Source organism: Scyliorhinus torazame, chromosome 3 (assembly GCF_047496885.1).
Source record: "Scyliorhinus torazame isolate Kashiwa2021f chromosome 3, sScyTor2.1, whole genome shotgun sequence".
Classification (NCBI taxonomy): Eukaryota; Metazoa; Chordata; class Chondrichthyes; order Carcharhiniformes; family Scyliorhinidae; genus Scyliorhinus; species Scyliorhinus torazame.
The window spans coordinates 342,093,195-342,112,017 of record NC_092709.1 but is presented as its reverse complement, the minus strand read 5'-3'; the positions used below and the strand labels follow the sequence as shown (position 1 = coordinate 342,112,017).

At 45.9% G+C, this 18,823-nt stretch overlaps 1 protein-coding gene across 4 annotated transcripts in view; it reads left to right on the top strand.

Moving 5' to 3' along the window:
- Nucleotides 1-18,823, top strand: part of sema4f (sema domain, immunoglobulin domain (Ig), transmembrane domain (TM) and short cytoplasmic domain, (semaphorin) 4F) — a 352,651-nt gene that overhangs the window by 222,703 nt on the left and 111,125 nt on the right. For all 4 annotated transcript variants that reach the window (XM_072497724.1, XM_072497723.1, XM_072497726.1 and 1 more), the window contains 2 exons: nt 9,318-9,463; nt 16,287-16,462. In XM_072497724.1, the coding sequence (XP_072353825.1) occupies nt 9,318-9,463; nt 16,287-16,462 (322 nt within the window). The remainder of the gene's footprint in view (nt 1-9,317; nt 9,464-16,286; nt 16,463-18,823) is intronic.

The window sequence follows — 18,823 nt, the reverse complement described above, 5'->3', positions numbered from 1 at the left end:
CATTGCCCATCTGGCTGTGCGAGACCCCTTGGGGATGAGCGACCGTAACATGATAGAATTTTTTATCAAGATGGAGAGTGAAGTAGTTGATTCGGAGACTAGGGTGCTGAATCTTAATAAAGGAAATATGAAGATATGAGGTGTGAGTTGACCTTGATAGATTGGGGAGAGTTACTTAAAGGGATGACAGTGAATCGGCAACGGCAAACATTCAAGGAACGCATGGGGGGGACTGCAGCAACTGTTCATTCCTTTCTGGCACAAAAGCAAAATGGGTAAGAGGGCCAATCCATGGCAACCCCATAGTGGGGTTTCATCACTTGGGTGAGTGTGGGGTAATGGTCTTTGAGGACACCCAGGTCTCCTTGCACTATTTTGCTCAATTTACAGCCATTCAGGTAATAATCTGCCTTCCTGTTTTTACTACCAAAGTGGGTAACCTCACATTTATCCACATTATACTGCACCTGCCATGCATTTGCCCACTCACACAGCTTGTCCAAATCACAATGAAGGATCTCGGCATCCTCCTCACAGCTCACTCTCCCACCCAACTTTGTGTCATCTGCAAATTTGGAGACATTGCATTTAATTCACTCATCTAAATCATTAATATGTATTGTGAATAGCTGGGGTCCTAGCACCGATCCCTGCGATACCCCACTAATCACTGCCTGCTATTAGGAAAATGACCCGTTTATCCCTGTTGTTTGCTTCCTGTCTGCCAGCCAGTTTTCTATCCATCTCAATACACTACCCCTAATCCCATGAAGTTTAATTTTACACGCTAATCTCTTATATGGGACTTTGTTGAAAGCCTTCTGAAAGTCCAAATACATCATATCCACTGACTCCCATTCATCAACCCTACTAGTTACTTCTCAAAGAATTTGAGTAGATGTGTTAAGCATGATTTCCCTTTCGTAAATCCACGCTAACTCTGTCCGATTCTGACATTGTTTTCTAAGTACTCTTGTGCAATGGAATCTAGCATTTTTCCCACAACCGACGCCAAGCTGACTGGTCTATAATTCCCTGGTCATTTTTACCTCCTTTTGTAAACAATGGGGTTACATTAGCTACCCTCCAATCAGTCGGAACTGTTCCAGAGTCTAAAGAATCTTGGAAGAATACCATCAATGCATTCAGAACTACCCTAGTGGCTTAAATCTGGGCATCTTGGGGACATCAGCAGCAGCATGATTGTATTACACCATAATCTGTAACCTCAAGGCTCAAAATATCCCTCACCCTACCATTACCATTAAGTTGCTCAATGAGCAGTATTGGAAAGCAGTGCCAATGAAGTGTCAACCTGGTAAAGCTGCAACACAGGACTGCATGCATGACAAACAGGAAGCTGAGAGATTCCGTAATTAACAAATTAGGTAAAGCTCTTTACTCCTGCTACATCCAGCCATGAATGGTGGTGGACACTTACAGGAGGAGGAGGGTGCATGAAAATTCCCATCCTCTGTGATGGTGGAGTCCATCACATGAGCACAAGAGACATGGCTGAAGTCTTTGTAACCACCTTCAGCCAGAAATGTCAGTGAATAATTCAGGTAACCGCCTCCAGAGATTGCCACTATCACAGAACTCCGTCTTCAGCCAATTGATTCATTGTACCATGATTATGAAGAAATGGCTGATTTCTCTGGAAAAAGCAAAGACCATGGGTGCTGACTAATCTTTCCTTGAAAATGTAGTTATACAGCGTTAAACTTTTGTGTGCGACTGTGCATGTTATTTCTCACAGAGCAAGATCTCTGTGGTACTTTGCAGGCTGTTACTTGGCCATGCACCTACCTGTAACGGTTTAGAAGAAGCATTGGTCCCAATCTTTCCCGGCTATGGTCCTTTGCTCCGAGGCTGGTTTAGCACAGTGGGCTAAACAGCTGGCTTGTAATGCAGAATAATGCCAGCAGCGTGGGTTCAATTCCCGTACCAGCCTCCCCGAACAGGCGCCGGAATGTGGCAACTAGGGGCTTTTCACAGTAACTTCATTGAAGCCTACTTGTGCGAATAAGTGATTATTATTATCCAGAACTAGCTGAGACCTTAGCCAAGCTGTGCACTATAAATACATTAGCATCTACATAACAAAACTGGAAAATTGGCCAAATTTGTTCCAACCACAAAAAGAAAGACAAATCAAAACCAACAATTGCCATCCCATCCGTCTACTCTTTTATCAGAAAAATGATGGACGATATCATTAACATGACCGATTCGGATCATGTCGGCCTGGGTCACAGACTTTCTGCGCTAAAGGTTGATGTGTGGTTTTTGGATGTATTTGATTTTCGGGTTTATAGATGAAGGATACTTGACCTGTAATATCAATTGTTGTGATCATTTGAAATTTGGCATTTGTCCTGTTGAATGCAAGATCAAAAGCTTCAACAACATGTCTATCTTTTTGGCAATATTCAACTTCTTGATACAAAGCAATCAACTGAATTGCCCTTTGAAAGATCCAACGCAGGCTTAATGGACCAGATGGCCATCTGCGTTGTACTATTGTTTAATTCTGTGATTACCTAGCAATTATCACACTATATTTCTCTCCAGTCTGAAAAACAGCAAATCACCTTCACTGTTTTGTTTTTGTCGTTTTACCAATTTTATTGCAACACTGCCACTGCCCCTTTAATCCCAATACTACGGCTGAAACTTTCTGTCTGTTCCTTCAGGTGGGATCTTCTGATCCCACCTGAAGGAACAGGTCTGGGCCTGCATCGGGGGGTACCTCAAATGTGGCATGCCCCGCGATCGGTGCCCACCGATCGTCGGGCCGTCCTCTCTGAAGGAGGACCTCCTTCCTTCCGCGGCCCCACAAGATCTGTCCGCCATCTTCTTGAGGGGCGGACTCAGAGAGGACGGCAACCACGCATGCGTGGGTTGGCGCCGGCCTGAGAATAGCGGGGGTGCTGGAGAATTGCCATTTTGGGTGTCTCCGCGGAACGCGACGGGGCCGTTCCCGCCGCTTGGGAGAATCGCAGTGGGAAAACGCGTTGACGGTGGGCGGTCCAGAAGATCCCTCCACCAGCCAATGGCAGGCTGCCTCCACCGCCACAAATTGTGCCAAGGGCGGGTGGGGTGGGAGGGGGAGGATCAATACTGGCGGGACAGGAACGTTTGCAGAGAGGCAGCCGCTCTCCACATTTTCCCTTCCTGCCCATGACAATGCTGCTGTTGGCAGGACTGGAAGATCCTGGCCCACAATTCTTTTAGTAGCTTTATGAACTGAAAAAATGCCTTCCCTTTTGGATATTACTCACCTCAAGCAGAGGTTGTTCCAGAGAGATAATGTTTTCCTGGTCGAAAACAAAGAGAATGACATGCTAGTCAGAGATATGTGTCTTGGTTCATCAGATGCAAATGTCAGATTAAAGCCACAAAGAAAGTAAAATACTAGTATTGGCTGTGCTGATAGCAGTCTCTATTTTTTGTCATTGCTAAAATTTTAAATCAGTCCTTCACTGCCCGTCCAACCATCAAAAAATTAACTTGCCTTTATTCAGGAGTGGTTAGCACTGTTGCTTCATAGTGCCAGGGTCCCAGGTTCGATTCCCGGCTTGGGCCACTGTCTGTGTGGAGTCTGCCTGTGTCTGTGTCTGCGTGGGTTTCTCCCTGTGTCTGCGTGGGTTTCCTCCCGCAAGTCCCAAAAGACATATGCTGTTTGGTGAATTGGACATTCTGAATTCTCCCTCTGTGTACCCGAACCGGCGCCGGAATGTGGCGACGAGGGACTTTCCACATTAACGTCATTGCATGTGTTAATGTAAGCCTACTTACAGTTTCTTTAACAGAAAATGTCAAGCTGCTTCACAGGTGTGTTGGACACAATTTAATCCGAGCCACATCAGAACATATTCAGATAGGTAACCTCATGTTGAGTCAAAGAAGTGGGGCGGGATTCTCCACTCCCGCGCCGAAGTGTCCACGCCGTCGTGAACGCCGTTGAGGTTCACGACGGCGCGAAACGGCCCCTATCCCGACCGATTCAGACCCCGACAATGGGCTAGGATCGGGGCCGCGTCATCTACACGCGCCAGGCCTTGTCGCCGCGTAAAGGCGGCGCCGCATAGATGACGCAGCCGGCGCCGCATAACTGGCGTCACCCGCGCATGCGTGGTTGCCGTCCTCTCCGAGGCCGGCCCTCAAGAAGATGGCGGACGGATCTTGTGGGGCCGCGGAAGGAAGGAGGTCCTCCATCAGAGAGGATGGCCCGACGATCGGTGGGCACCGATCGCGGGCCATGCCACATTTGAGGTACCCCCCGGTGCAGGATCTCCCCCCCCCCCCCCCCCCCCCCCCCAGCGTTCCCGCGCTGTTCCCGACGGCAGCGACCAGTTGTGGGAGGCGCCGGGGGAACCCGCCGTTTTGGCCTGGCTGCTCGGCCCATCCGGGCCTCAGAATAGTGGGGGTGCCGGAGAATCGCCATTTTGGGTGTCTCCGTTGATTCTCCGGCCTGCGGCCCGCGGAACTCGACGGGGCCGTTCCCGCCGCTTGGGAGAATCGCGGGAGTGCGTCGGACCAGCGTCCCGGGAAATTTTGGCGGCCCAGGCAATTCTCCCAACCGGCGCGGGAGTGGAGAATCTCGCCCGTGGGATTTGAACAAAGAACAAAGAAATGTACCGCACAGGAACAGGCCCTTCGGCCCTCCAAGCCCGTGCCGACCATGCTGCCCGACTAAACTACAATCTTCTACACTTCCTGGGTCCGTATCCCTCTATTCCCATCCTATTCATGTATTTGTCAAGATGCCCCTTAAATGTCACTATCGTCCCTGCTTCCACCACCACCTCCGGTAGCGAGTTCCAGGCACCCACTACCCTCTGTGTAAAAAACTTGCCTCGTACATCTACTCTAAACCTTGCCCCTCTCACCTTAAACCTATGCCCCCTAGTAATTGACCCCTCTACCCCGGGGAAAAGCCTCTGACTATCCACTCTGTCTATGCCCCTCATAATTTTGTAGACCTCTATCAGGTCGCCCCTCAACCTCCTTCGTTCCAGTGAGAACAAACCAAGTTTATTCAACCGCTCCTCATAGCTAATGCCCTCCAGACCAGGCAACATTCTGGTAAATCTCTTCTGCACCCTCTCTAAAGCCTCCACATCCTTCTGGTAGTGGTGGCGACCAGAATTGAACACTATACTCCCAAGTGTGGCCTAACTAAGGTTCTATACAGCTGCAACATGACTTGCCAATTCTTATACTCAATGCCCCAGCCAATGAAGGCAAGCATGCCGTATGCCTTCTTGACTACCTTCTCCACCTGTGTTGCCCCTTTCAGTGACCTGTGGACCTGTACTCCTAGATCTCTTTGACTTTCAATACTCTTGAGGGTTCTACCATTCACTGTATATTCCCTACCTGCATTAGACCTTCCAAAATGCATTACCTCACATTTGTCCGGATTAAACTCCATCTGCCATCTCTCCGCCCAAGTCTCCAAACAATCTAAATCCTGCTGTATCCTCTGACAGTCCTCATCGCTATCTGCAATTCCACCAACCTTTGTGTCATCTGCAAACTTACTAATCAGACCAGTTACATTTTCCTCCAAATCATTTATATATACTACAAACAGCAAAGGTCCCAGCACTGATCCCTGTGGAACACCACTGGTCACAGCCCTCCAATTAGAAAAGCATCCTTCCATTGCTACTCTCTGCCTTCTCTGACCTAGCCAGTTCTGTATCCACCTTGCCAGCTCACCCCTGATCCCGTGTGACTTCACCTTTTGTACTAGTCTACCATGAGGGACCTTGTCAAAGGCCTTACTGAAGTCCACAGAGACAACATCCACTGCCCTACCTGCATCAATCATCTTAGTGACCTCCTCGAAAAACTCTATCAAGTTAGTGAGACACGACCTCCCCTTCACAAAACCATGCTGCCTCTCACTAATACGTCCATTTGCTTCCAAATGGGAGTAGATCCTGTCTCGAAGAATTCTCTCCAGTAATTTCCCTACCACTGAAGTAAGGCTCACCGGCCTGTAGTTCCCTGGATTATCTTTGCTACCCTTCTTAAACAGAGGAATAACATTGGCTATTCTCCAGTCCTCCGGGACATCACCTGAAGACAGTGAGGATCCAAAGATTTCTGTCAAGGCCTCAGCAATTTCCTTCAGTATTCTGGGATAGATCCCATCAGGCCCTGGGGACTTATCTACCTTAATATTTTTTAAGACGCCCAACACCTCATCTTTTTGGATCTCAATGTGACCCAGGCTATCTACACCCCCTTCTCCAGACTCAGCATCTACCAATTTCTTCTCTTTGGTGAATACTGATGCAAAGTATTCATTTAGTACCTCGCCCATTTCCTCTGGCTCCACACATAGATTCCCTTGCCTATCCTTCAGTGGGCCAACCCTTTCCCTGGCTACCCTCTTGCTTTTTATGTACGTGTAAAAAGCCTTGGGATTTTCCTTCACCCTATTTGCCAATGACTTTTCGTGACCCCTTCTAGCCCTCCTGACTCCTTGCTTAAGTTCCTTCCTACTTTCCTTATATTCCACGCAGGCTTTGTCTGTTCCCAGCCTTTTAGCCTTGACAAATGCCTCCTTTTTCTTTTTGACGAGGCCTACAATATCTCTCGTTATCCAAGGTTCCCGAAAATTGCCGTATTTATCCTTCTTCCTCACAGGAACATGCCGGTCCTGAATTCCTTTCAACTGACACTTGAAAGCCTCCCACATGTCAGATGTTGATTTGCCCTCAAACATCCGCCCCCAATCTATGTTCTTCAGTTCCCGCCTAATATTGTTATAATTAGCCTTCCCCCAATTTAGAATTTAGCACATTCATCCTAGGACCACTCTTATCCTTGTCCACCAGTACTTTAAAACTTACTGAATTGTGGTCACTGTTACCGAAATGCTCCCCTACTGAAACATCTACCACCTGGCCGGGCTCATTCCCCAATACCAGGTCCAGTACCGCCCCTTCCCTAGTTGGACTGTCTACATATTGTTTTAAGAAGCCCTCCTGGATGCTCCTTACAAACTCCGCCCCGTCTAAGCCCCTGGCACTAAGTGAGTCCCAGTCAATATTGGGGAAGTTGAAGTCTCCCATAACCACAACCCTGTTGTTTTTACTCTTTTCCAAAATCTGTCTACCTATCTGCTCCTCTATCTCCCGCTGGCTGTTGGGAGGCCTGTAGTAAACCCCCAACATTGTGACTGCCCCCTTCTTATTCCTGATCTCTACCCATATAGCCTCACTGCCCTCTGAGATGTCCTCCCGCAGTACAGCTGGGATATTCTCCCTAACCAGTAGCGCAACTCCGCCTCCCCTTTTACATCCCCCTCTATCCCGCCTGAAACATCTAAATCATGGAACGTTTAGCTGCCAATCCTGCCCTTCCCTCAACCAGGTCTCTGTAATGGCAACAACATCATAGTTCCAAGTACTAATCCAAGCTCGAAGTTCATCTGCCTTACCCGTAATACGTCTTGCATTAAAGCATATGCACTTCAGGCCACCAGACCCGCTGTGTTCAGCAACTTCTCCCTGTCTGCTCTGCCTCAGAGCCCCACTGTCCCTATTCCCTAGTTCTCCCTCAATGCTCTCACCCTCTGACCTATTGCTCCCGTGCCCACCCCCCTGCCATACTAGTTTAAACCCTCCCGTGTGACACTAGCAAACACCACGGCCAGGATATTTATGCCTCTCCGGTTTAGATGCAACCCGTCCTTATATAGGTCACACCTGCCCCGGAAGAGCTCCCAGTGGCCCAGATAACAGAAACCCTCCCTCCTACACCAGCTGTTTAGCCACGTGTTTAGCTGCTCTATCTTCCTATTTCTAACCTCATTGGCACGTGGCACAGGGAGTAATCCCGAGATTACAACCCTAGAGGTCCTGTCTTTTAACTTTCTGTCTAGCTCCCTGAACTCCTGCTGCAGGATCTCATGCCCCTTCCTGCCTATGTCGTTAGTACCAATATGTACAACGACCTCTGCCTGTTTGCCCTCCCCCTTCAGGATGCCCTCTACCCATTTGGAGACATCCTGGACCCTGGCACCAGGGAGGCAACATACCATCCTGGAGTCTCTTTCACGTCCACAGAAGCGCCTATCTGTGCCCCTGACTATAGAGTCCCCTATTACTATTGCTCTTCTGCGCTTTGACCCTCCCTTCTGAACATCAGAGCCAGCTGTGGTGCAACTGCTCTGGCTGATGCTGTTTTCCCCTGATAGGCTATCCCCCCCGACAGTATCCAAAGGGGTATACCTGTTCGAGAGGGGGACAACCACAGGGGATTCCTGCACTGACTGCCTGCCCTTTCTGGTGGTCACCCATTTCTCTGCCTGCGCCTTGGGTGTGACCACATTTATATAACTGCGATCTATGACGCTTTCCGCCATCTGCATGCTCCTAAGTGCATCCAATTGCTGCTCCAACCGAACCATGCGGTCTGTGAGGAGCTCCAGTTGGGTGCACTTTCTGCAGATGAAGCCATCTGCTTCAGTGATGAGTGTTTTAAAGGAGGGGAGGGGCTTTTATTAGGGAATCCCATTGTTTGAGCTCTAGACAGCTACCAATGATGGAGTGACGATAATCAGATGTAGGACTGGGAGTTGGTGTAGAGACAGGGAGGGAAGAGACCCTGCAAATTTTAATATTGATACAGCTAGGCCAGAGCCAGTGTAGATCAACAACCCCGGGATGATAAGTAAATAGGGGCCTGAACTCTCCGTCTGTTCGCACTGATGGGATTCTGCAGTCCTGCTGCAGTGAATGGAGTTGTGGCTGAGCGGGGTGAACTCTGATCCGAGAATCCTGGCCAGGGTTTGATGTGTGTCTGAACACAGAAAGCAGAATTTTGGATAAACCAAAGAGTGGAAGGTGGGCAGCTGACCAGGGCAGAATTGGCGTAGTTGAGTTTGGTCATAATGAAAGGATCGAATAGAGTTTCAGCAACAGGGCTGAATATGGATTGTAGTATGGAGATTTGAAGGATCTAATTTAGCTTGGTGAGCTGGCAACAGAAAGATGTGACAGAGGCAGCTGAACGGATGGTCTCAATATTTTAAACAATGAAGTCCATTAGCTTGCACTTTTTGGAGGTGAGGGGATACAGGAAAGTGGGGCAGTAACTTCAGGACATGAGGGAGGGACACTGCATGAAGCGGGAGCTTTCAGTATTATAAAAACATTTTTGCTGTGAAACTCAATCTGCAGTGCTTGAGGAAATTAGTGAGATGTTCTGCCTCATAAGTATACATTCAGTAAATGTTAAACAAACACATTGTTACTTGTCAGTTAATGATCTAATTCCATCTCTCTCCTCAGACCCAGAGTTTGTTGGATCGACATTTGTCAAAGCAGATCAGGACAGCGGGGATGATGACAAGCTCTACTTTTTCTTCAGTGAGAATGCACGGGAGTTTAATTACTACAAAACACTGCGAATTCCCAGAGTGGCCCGTGTTTGCAAGGTATTGACTCTTTGCCCCTGATCCCACAGCCCTAACATCAGGAATTTGTTAGAACAGTATAAAGCCATCAGGATCAACGGGCCTTTCTGAAGAATATCAGCTCTGCTTACCAGGTCTCACCAAATCTCTCAATCCCTTTTCTCTTCAGAATGCCGCCTTTTGGAGCCACTTCAGCCCATACATACGAATATATGAATATACACATTAGGTGCGGGGTAAGGATCTACAGGATCTACTCCCATTTGGAAGCAGATGGACGTATTAGTGAGAGGCAGCACGGTTTTGTGAAGGGGAGGTCGTGTCTCACTAACTTGATAGAGTTTTTCGAGGAGGTCACTAAGATGATTGATGCAGGTAGGGCAGTAGATGTTGTCTATATGGACTTCAGTAAGGCCTTTGACAAGGTCCCTCATGGTAGACTAGTACAAAAGGTGAAGTCACACGGGATCAGGGGTGAACTGGCAAGGTGGATACAGAACTGGCTAGGCCATAGAAGGCAGAGGGTAGCAATGGAGGGATGCTTTTCTAATTGGAGGGCTGTGACCAGTGGTGTTCCACAGGGATCAGTGTTGGGACCTTTGCTGTTTGTAGTATATATAAATGATTTGGAGGAAAATGTAACTGGTCTGATTAGTAAGTTTGCAGACGACACAAAGGTTGGTGGAATTGCGGATAGCGATGAGGACTGTCAGAGGATACAGCAGGATTTAGATTGTCTGGAGACTTGGGCGGAGAGATGGCAGATGGAGTTTAATCCGGACAAATGTGAGGTAATGCATTTTGGAAGGGCTAATGCAGGTAGGGAATATACAGTGAATGGTAGAACCCTCAAGAGTATTGAAAGTCAAAGAGATCTAGGAGTACAGGTCCACAGGTCATTGAAAGGGGCAACACAGGTGGAGAAGGTAGTCAAGAAGGCATACGGCATGCTTGCCTTCATTGGCCGGGGCATTGAGTATAAGAATTGGCAAGTCATGTTGCAGCTGTATAGAACCTTAGTTAGGCCACACTTGGAGTATAGTGTTCAATTCTGGTCGCCACACTACCAGAAGGATGTGGAGGCTTTAGAGAGGGTGCAGAAGAGATTTACCAGAATGTTGCCTGGTATGGAGGGCATAAGCTATGAGGAGCGATTGAATAAACTCGGTTTGTTCTCACTGGAACGAAGGAGGTTGAGGGGCGACCTGATAGAGGTATACAAAATTATGAGGGGCATAGACAGAGTGGATAGTCCGAGGCTTTTCCCCGGGGTAGAGGGGTCAATTACTAGGGGGCATAGGTTTAAGGTGAGAGGGGCAAGGTTTAGAGTAGATGTACGAGGCAAGTTTTTTACGCAGAGGGTAGTGGGTGCCTGGAACTCACTACCGGAGGAGGTAGTGGAAGCAGGGACGATAGGGACATTTAAGGGGCATCTTGACAAATATATGAATAGGATGGGAATAGAAGGATACGGACCCAGGAAGTGTAGAAGATTGTAGTTTAGTCGGGCAGTATGGTCGGCACGGGCTTGGAGGGCCGAAGGGCCTGTTCCTGTGCTGTACATTTCTTTGTTCTTTGTTCTTTGTAAGCCATTCGGTCCCTCAAGCCCCATTTGATAAGATCATGGCTGATCTGATTGTGGCCTTAACACTAATTTTCTGTCTACTCCCTGTACTCTTTGACTCCCTTGTCAATCAAGAATCTAACTTAACCTTAAAAATAGTCAATGAAGCTGCCTCCACAAGCCTCTGCGGAAGAGAATTCCACAAATCGACTCGAAGAGAAAATAATTCTCCTTATCACATTTTTAAATGGGAGAACCCTTACATTTCAACTGTATCCCTTAGTGCTAGCCTCTCCCAAAAGGTTTGGCATGTCCAAATTGACTCTGACCAACGTTTACACTTGCACCATAAAAAGCATCCTATCTGGCCACATCGCAGCCTGGTATGGCAACTGCTTGGCCCAAGATTGTTAGAAACTACAGTCGTGAACACCCAGTCCATCATGCAAAGCCACCTCCCATCCATTGACTCTGTCTACACCTCCCGCTGCTTGGGAAAGCAGGCGGCGTAATCAAAGATCCCTCCCACCCGGCTTAGTCACTCTTCCAACCTCTTTCATCAGGCAGGAGATACAAAAGTATGAGACCACGGACTAACTGATTCAAAAACAGCTTCTTCCCCACTGTTACCAAACTCCTGACTGACCCTGGACTGAACTGATCTCTTCACAAATCTTCTCTACCGAGTAGTACTACACTCCATATGCTTCACCTGATGTATTTACATTGTGTATCTATCGTATGTCTTATGTTTTTTTTTCATCTATGGAACAATCCGTCTGGACTGTATGCAGAACAATACTTTTCATTGTACCCCTCGGTACACGTGACAATAAATCCAAATCCTCCGCCCAGCAGCCATCCTGTCAAGTCTCCTCAGAATCTTATATGTTTCAATAAGAACGTCTCTCGTTCTTCTAAATTCCAATGGGTACAGGCTCAACATATTCAACCTTTTCTCATTAGAAAACCCCTCCTTTCAAGAATCAGTTGAGTGAACCTTCTCTGACCAACGAATGCAATTAATCCTTTCTTAAATAAGGAGACAAAAGCTATGCACAATACTGATGTGGTCTCACCAACTTCAGCAACACTTTCTTTCTTCTATATTCCATTCCCTTTGCAATAAACAACAGCATTCCATTTGCCTTATTAATCTAAATCTAAAAAATCCAATATCACAGATTTGTTGCTTCCCTATTCTCTTCAAAGGTAAGGACAAAGTTTCTGGGGATGTTAGTTGGAATGTAGCAGATGTCAGACAATCCAACTGATGGGGATATGGAAGAAAAGGGGAACTGAGGAAGGCGAGATCCTGAATTGCTGTAGATTAATGAAGCACCCAGAGGATAAACTTGAGCCTATTGAAGAGCTGAAAAAGATAAATGTTAGCAAAATGTGTTATCTTTTTCTAAAATTTCTCCTTTCTTCCTCTGCATCCCGAACTTTGCTATTTGTAAAGGCCTAGCATCTAATCTATGTAGTTTTCCAGTTGTTATCTGGTAAATTATCTGATGCTTAGACCATGTTAATATTAAAACGCTTACCCAGGTTCCCTTACTAATGAGACGAACAAAGGACAAAAAACAGGTTTGCGGTTTAACCCAATTTTATTCACAAACCACTCTCAATTCTCATGTACAAAACTCTTAACTCTTTTTTAAAAAAGCAACTTCTAAAAGAAACATGCAGATGATTGCTGATTTGGATATGGGGACCAAATGTAATATTTCCAATTTCACAGAAGGAACACATCTAAGCGGAAATGTATGTTGTGAAGAAGCTGCAAAGTGGGGGCTTCAAGGGCATTTGTACAGAGTGGGCAAGAACATGGCAGATAGGATATAATGTGGAAAAATGTGAGATTATACATTTTGGTGGTAGAAACCGATCATATAGAATCATAGAATCCCTACAGTGCAGAAGGTGGCCATTTGGCCTATTAATATGTACCGGCCCTGGGAAAGAGCACCCTACTTCAGCCTGCTGTGCAAAGTTTTTAAATGGTTAGAGATTAGAAAGTATAAATGTTCAGCACCATTCGTGACTCCTCAGATAATGAAGCAGCCCATATCCAAATGCAGTAAGACCTGGACAAAAACCAGGCTTGGGCTGACAAATGGCAAGTTACATTTGTGCCACAGAAGTGCCAGGCAATGGCCATCTCCTACAAGAGAGGATCTAACCATCGGCTCTTGACATTCGATGGCATTACCGTCGCTGAATACCCACATGCAGCATCCTGGGGCTTACCATTGACCGGAAACTGAACTGGACTAGCCATATTAATACTGTGGCTACCAGAGCAGGTCAAAGGCTAGGAATCCTAAATGAGTAACTCACCTCCTGAACAGCCCCCCCACCCCCACCACCCCGCAAGCCTGTCCACCATCTATAAAGGCACAGGTCAAGAGTGTAATGGAATACTCTCCACTTGCCTGGATGATTGCAGCTGCAACACTCTAGAAGCTCATCACTATCCAGGACAAAGCAACCCACTTGATTGCCATCCCTGCCACAAACATTCAATTCCTCCATCACCGATGAACAATGGCAGCCATGTGTACCATCTACAAGATGCACTATAGGGAAGGACCTCGCCAAGGTTCCTTTGGTAGTACCTACCAAACCCATGACCACTACCATCTAGAAGAACAGCAGATACCTGGGAACCCCACCACCTGGAGCTTCCCTTTCAAGCCCCTCACTACCCTAACTTTCCATTTTTTCACTGTTGCAGGATCAATATCCTGGAACTCACTCCCTAACAGCACAGTGGGTGTACCTTCTCCAGGACTGCAGCCGTTCAGGAAGGCAGTTCACCACCACCTTCTGAAGGGCAACTAGGGATGGGCAATAAATGCCCTCACCAGTGACGCCCACATCCCATAAATGAATTTTTAAAAAATCACTGAATATTACACCAACATAGCTAATAGGCTGTTGCTTCAACAATCTGTCTTAAAATTGCAAGAAAACTCCAAATGCAAGGAAGAATACTATGATTTGGCTGAAAACAGCAGAAAGTAAATTAAGTTATGTAAAAATGAAATCGTGGGCAGATATGGAAGGGTCAATTTTGTAAAATGTGATTGTAGAAACCTATGGCAGGTACATATTTTTACCTCCAAAACCAGTAGTACTGATCTCCCAATCCAAGTGAACCTCTGTCCACGCTTTCAGTGAAGCTCTGGATCTGGACCAGAACCATGCTGAACTTAGAGAATGAGATTAATGGAGCTGACAAAACCGTGCAATACAGCGGGGTTCTCCTTTGGCTGATGGCAAAATCAGGAAACGGGATTGGGCGAATAGATTCCAAAGCCAAAATTGCAGCAGGTGCCGATTTGACGCCAAATCGCAATTCTCCGTCACCTCGACAGCGGAATCACCGCTTGCATATTATTAGCGGGCCTGACCCGGTATTCTCAAGGGCTTCCACAATTCTCCACCTCCGATGGGCCGAGTTCCTGATGGCACAGCTTACTTGTGCTTTTAAAAATCGTGAAACCGGCGTTATGGCTACTGAGGGAGAGAGGGGGGGGTACTTCACATTCCCCCAGCATTACTTGTCCAAAACCATTAATCTGTGTTCCTTGGCCTTTGGACCGTCGACTAACAGGAATAGCTTTACTTTGTCTACCTTATCTAAACCTGGATGTGGATTTTGTTTATTTGTCTTGTTGGGCCATTTCAGAGAGTAGTTGAGAGTCCGTCATATTGCTGTGGGTTTGGAGTCACATGTAGGCCAGACGAGGTTAGGGTGCAGATTTCCTTCCCTTTAAAAGACACCAGTGATCCAGATGTTTTTTTTACAACAATCAATGATAATTCCATGGTCACCATTACTTTCAATACCAGATATTGTTCAAGTGAATTTAAATTCAGCTGCCATAGTGGAATTTGAACCCCTGTCCCCAATATGTTAGTTTGGGCCACTGAATTACTCGTCCCATGACATTACAACAAATGTGCCATGTTTCTTTTCTTATCCCATTAACATGTCTCTTTTGTCTTGCACTAGATTCCTTTTGTAATGTAATTACTCTTGTCTTTCACCCTGCCACACTTTGTTTTACTAGTTCAGGACAACATGTACATTTCATATTAATCCAAGAAAACGCCCAAGTGCAAACGAGTGTGCGAACTTGGTTTGAAATTTTGATCTCTCCATTCTTGTTGCATTTATGGCCAGAATTCTTTGCAGAACTAGTGACTGCCCATCTTGGGATAGCTTAGTGAGGGTCACCCCTCCACTGGCCGGTTACGTTTGTCAGGCCGTTAATGGTCTGAGGTTGTGGCTTCCATCTCCATAAGGGAAAATATGGGATTCCTATCCGTCACCAACGATGAAATGTAATGGAAGCCAGATAAAGGGTGCAATTTACCCACCGTGTCGGCGCCTGGTGTATTGTGGGAGAGGCCTAAATCGGGCTTCATGCTGGTGAGAGGTTTTGCGGCAGGCGCAAAGTCCGATTTGGGCCTCTCCCGTGATGCGCCCGCGCTGACACGGTGGGAAAAACTGGATAATCATATTTAAATGGGTCATTAAGCTAATTAAAATATCCCAAAGTCGTATTCACCCTGGTTTTTGCACTGCCAGGGTGCTGCGGGCATGGTCAGACTGCCAGGCTGGCACTGCCAAGGGTCCGGGCCTGTGGGACATGCACATGAAAGGGGGGCTGAGCTGATTTTGAGGGGGCCACAGAAGCATTGGGGTTGAAGGTTGGCCTTGAAAAGTGGGGGGCGGGGGGGTAGAGATCGGGGCAGCCTTTCTGTGAGGAGGTGGTCCTGTTGGCAAGCTCAGCTCCCAAATGCCGGAAAACCTTCATAGCGTGGCCTCAACAGGGAGAAACTCCCTGAGGCCCCAAAAAACGGCTAAGTGCCGTTGAATAGTGGTGTCAATCTCGGCATTGCAACCATCGCGAAACACCCTGCCAAATGCCCCAGAAACAGGACTGAAATTTTATCGGTTAATCACGGCCAATATGTGTGGAGTCTCACTGGGATTAGTCAGGCAGACCCAGTGAGGAGGGGGAGGGGCCCATGGGCAAACAGGAGCGGCTATTTCTACTGGTGATCATCCATTCGGAATGGATGCTCAAACTGGAGGTTCACACTCGTCCCCCCCCTCACAGGCCCGCAGCCAGGTTGCCAGAGTTTATCAAGCGGCCTCTCCTCCGTGGGAGGGGGGGGGGGGGGGGGTGCTGAAACTGCTATTAAATATCAGATGTGCTGCTCTTGTACTGAAAAGCATTTATGGATTGATCCATTCTTCAGGGTGACATCGGTGGTCAGAAGACACTGCAGAAACGATGGACCTCCTTTCTCAAAGCCCGCTTGATATGCTCTGATGAGGGATTATTATTTGATCAGATTCATGATGTCTTTACTCTTCAGCCTGACGAGGATAACACAACTTCAACTGTCTTCTATGGAGTCTTTTCCACTAGATGGTAAGTAAGCTGATTTTGGTGGAACAACACAGCTCTCTTTTCTGTACCCAATTTGCAAATAGTTTATTCTTTTAGCTGTGCCAGTTTTCTGCTTTCATAAAACCTTTGCTAGGGTGTGATTCAATGTGGTTGCTCTTTGGAAGTCTGGACAGTGAATGTTGCCAGACAATTCTGCCATCGCCACCAAGCCCATTCTCAACAAATATCCATATGCATTTCCTAGATTTAATCCCTCCCATTGTGAAGTCTTTTTTTTCTTTCTTCCAAATCATCAGTAAATAAAGAGAAATTGTGCCTACCAGGAGGTGGGTCGGTAAGTAGGTAACAGATTTAAGTTAGTTGCCAAAAAAAACTGGAATGGAGATGAGAGCTTTTTTTGAACGCAGTGAATTGTCGATCTGCAATGTATTGCATGAAATGATGGAACAGATTCATTAGTAATTTTCCAAAGGGAATTTGGTAACTACATCAAGAAGAAAATGTAATGAATTAATTAGATAGTTCTTTCAAGTAACTGACGCAGACAGAATGAGCCAAATGGCCTCCTTCTATGCTGTAAGATTCTGTTGTTGAGCCCAATTGGTAAAGCAAATTAAAATGCAAACTGACAATCTAAGCACAAGTGTGTACTCTAAATTATCTGTTTGAAAACATTGATGCGAACTGAGCTAAGTACTGCAGATTTGGAATTTTAAATAACAACAGAAAATTCTGGATATACAGATATGTCTGACAGCAACTGTGGAGAGAGAAACCAAGCGGAGATAAAATAGTTTTAAGCCAGGAAAGGAAAGAACAAACTGTGAGGTCCTTGATTGAATGGAAATCAGGAGTGATTAAATGACAATGAAGGAGATGGTAATGGGCCAAGTAAAGGAAAAAAAAGATGTATCCAGAGGAGCTGTATATGGGAAAGTAGAATCACTAGCAGCTTCCATCAAAATTATCTGGAATTGTTAAATTCCGAGTTGAGTCGGGAGCATTGTAAAGTGCCTAATCGAAGGATGAGTTGTTCCTTGAGCTTATATAGGAAGCCGAAGACAGAAAGTGGGAATGGAACAGAGAATTAAATTGACAGGCTAATTCTGATTTGGTGATTCTGCTTTCTCATTGGTAACTCATTTTTCATTTTTCATTTCAACTCCTTTGATTGTAAATTTTATTCCTTTACTTGTTCCATTATCATGAAATGAAATTAAAATCGCTTATTGTCACAAGTTGGCTTCAAATGAAGTTACTGTTATTTCCCTACCTACCTTTGTGACATCAGCAAATTTAGCGACCATAAATTTGATCATTTCACCCAAATCATCCAGAAAGATTCTTATTGTTGACACCTCAGCATTAATCCCTGTGGCACTCCACTCGTCACATCTTGCCAACCCAAATAACATTTATCCCTACTCTCTGCTTCTTGTTCACTACCGAATCCTTTATCTATACAATATGTTACCCCTGCATTAACTCTTATTTTGCATAGTGACCTTTCATGTGGCACTTGGTCAAATGTTTTCTGAAAATCTAATCCGCAGGTTCCCCTTTTGCCATGTTGCTTGTTATTCCCTCAAAGAACTGCAATAAATTAGTCAAACATGATTTCCCTTTCACAAATCCATGTTAACTCTTCTTGATTACATTGAGATTTTCTAAGTGCACACTATGACCTCCTTAATAAGAGATTCCCATAATTTCTGAGAGATTTTCAACTGGCCTGTAGTTTCCTGCTTTCTACTTTCTTCCTTTCTTGAATAGAGTGGTCATTTTCATTATTCGCTGTTCCGTTCATCTGCCATTTCCTTATTTTCAGTTATTAATTCCCCATTCTCACTCTCTCGGGGACCAACACTTAACTTTGCTTTTTTCCTCTTTAAATACCTGAAGAAACTGTTTTTATATTTAGAATTAGTTTTCTCTCATACTCTAATTTCTCCCTCCTTAATCTTTTGTTCATTATTTGCTGTTCTTTATATTCTATTCATTCTTTTGATCTGCCACTTATCTTTGTGGAATTATATGTTTTTTCTTTCAATTTGATACTAGCTTTAACTTCTTTAGTTCGGCATGAACAGTGGCTCCCTTGGTGACTACCTTAGAGTCTTTCTTTATCAATGGAATTTATAGGGCAGCACGGTGGCGCAGTGGTAGCACTGCAGACTCACGGCGCCGAGGTCCCAGGTTGATCCTGGCTCTGGGTCACAGTCCGTGTGGAGTTTGCACATTCTCCCCGTGTTTGCGTGGGTTTCGCCCCCACAGCCCAAAGATGTGCAAGGTAGGTGGATTGAATACGCTAAATTGGAAAAAATAAATTGGGTACTCTAAATTTATTTTTTTTTAAATAAAAAAAAAATCAATGGAAATTTA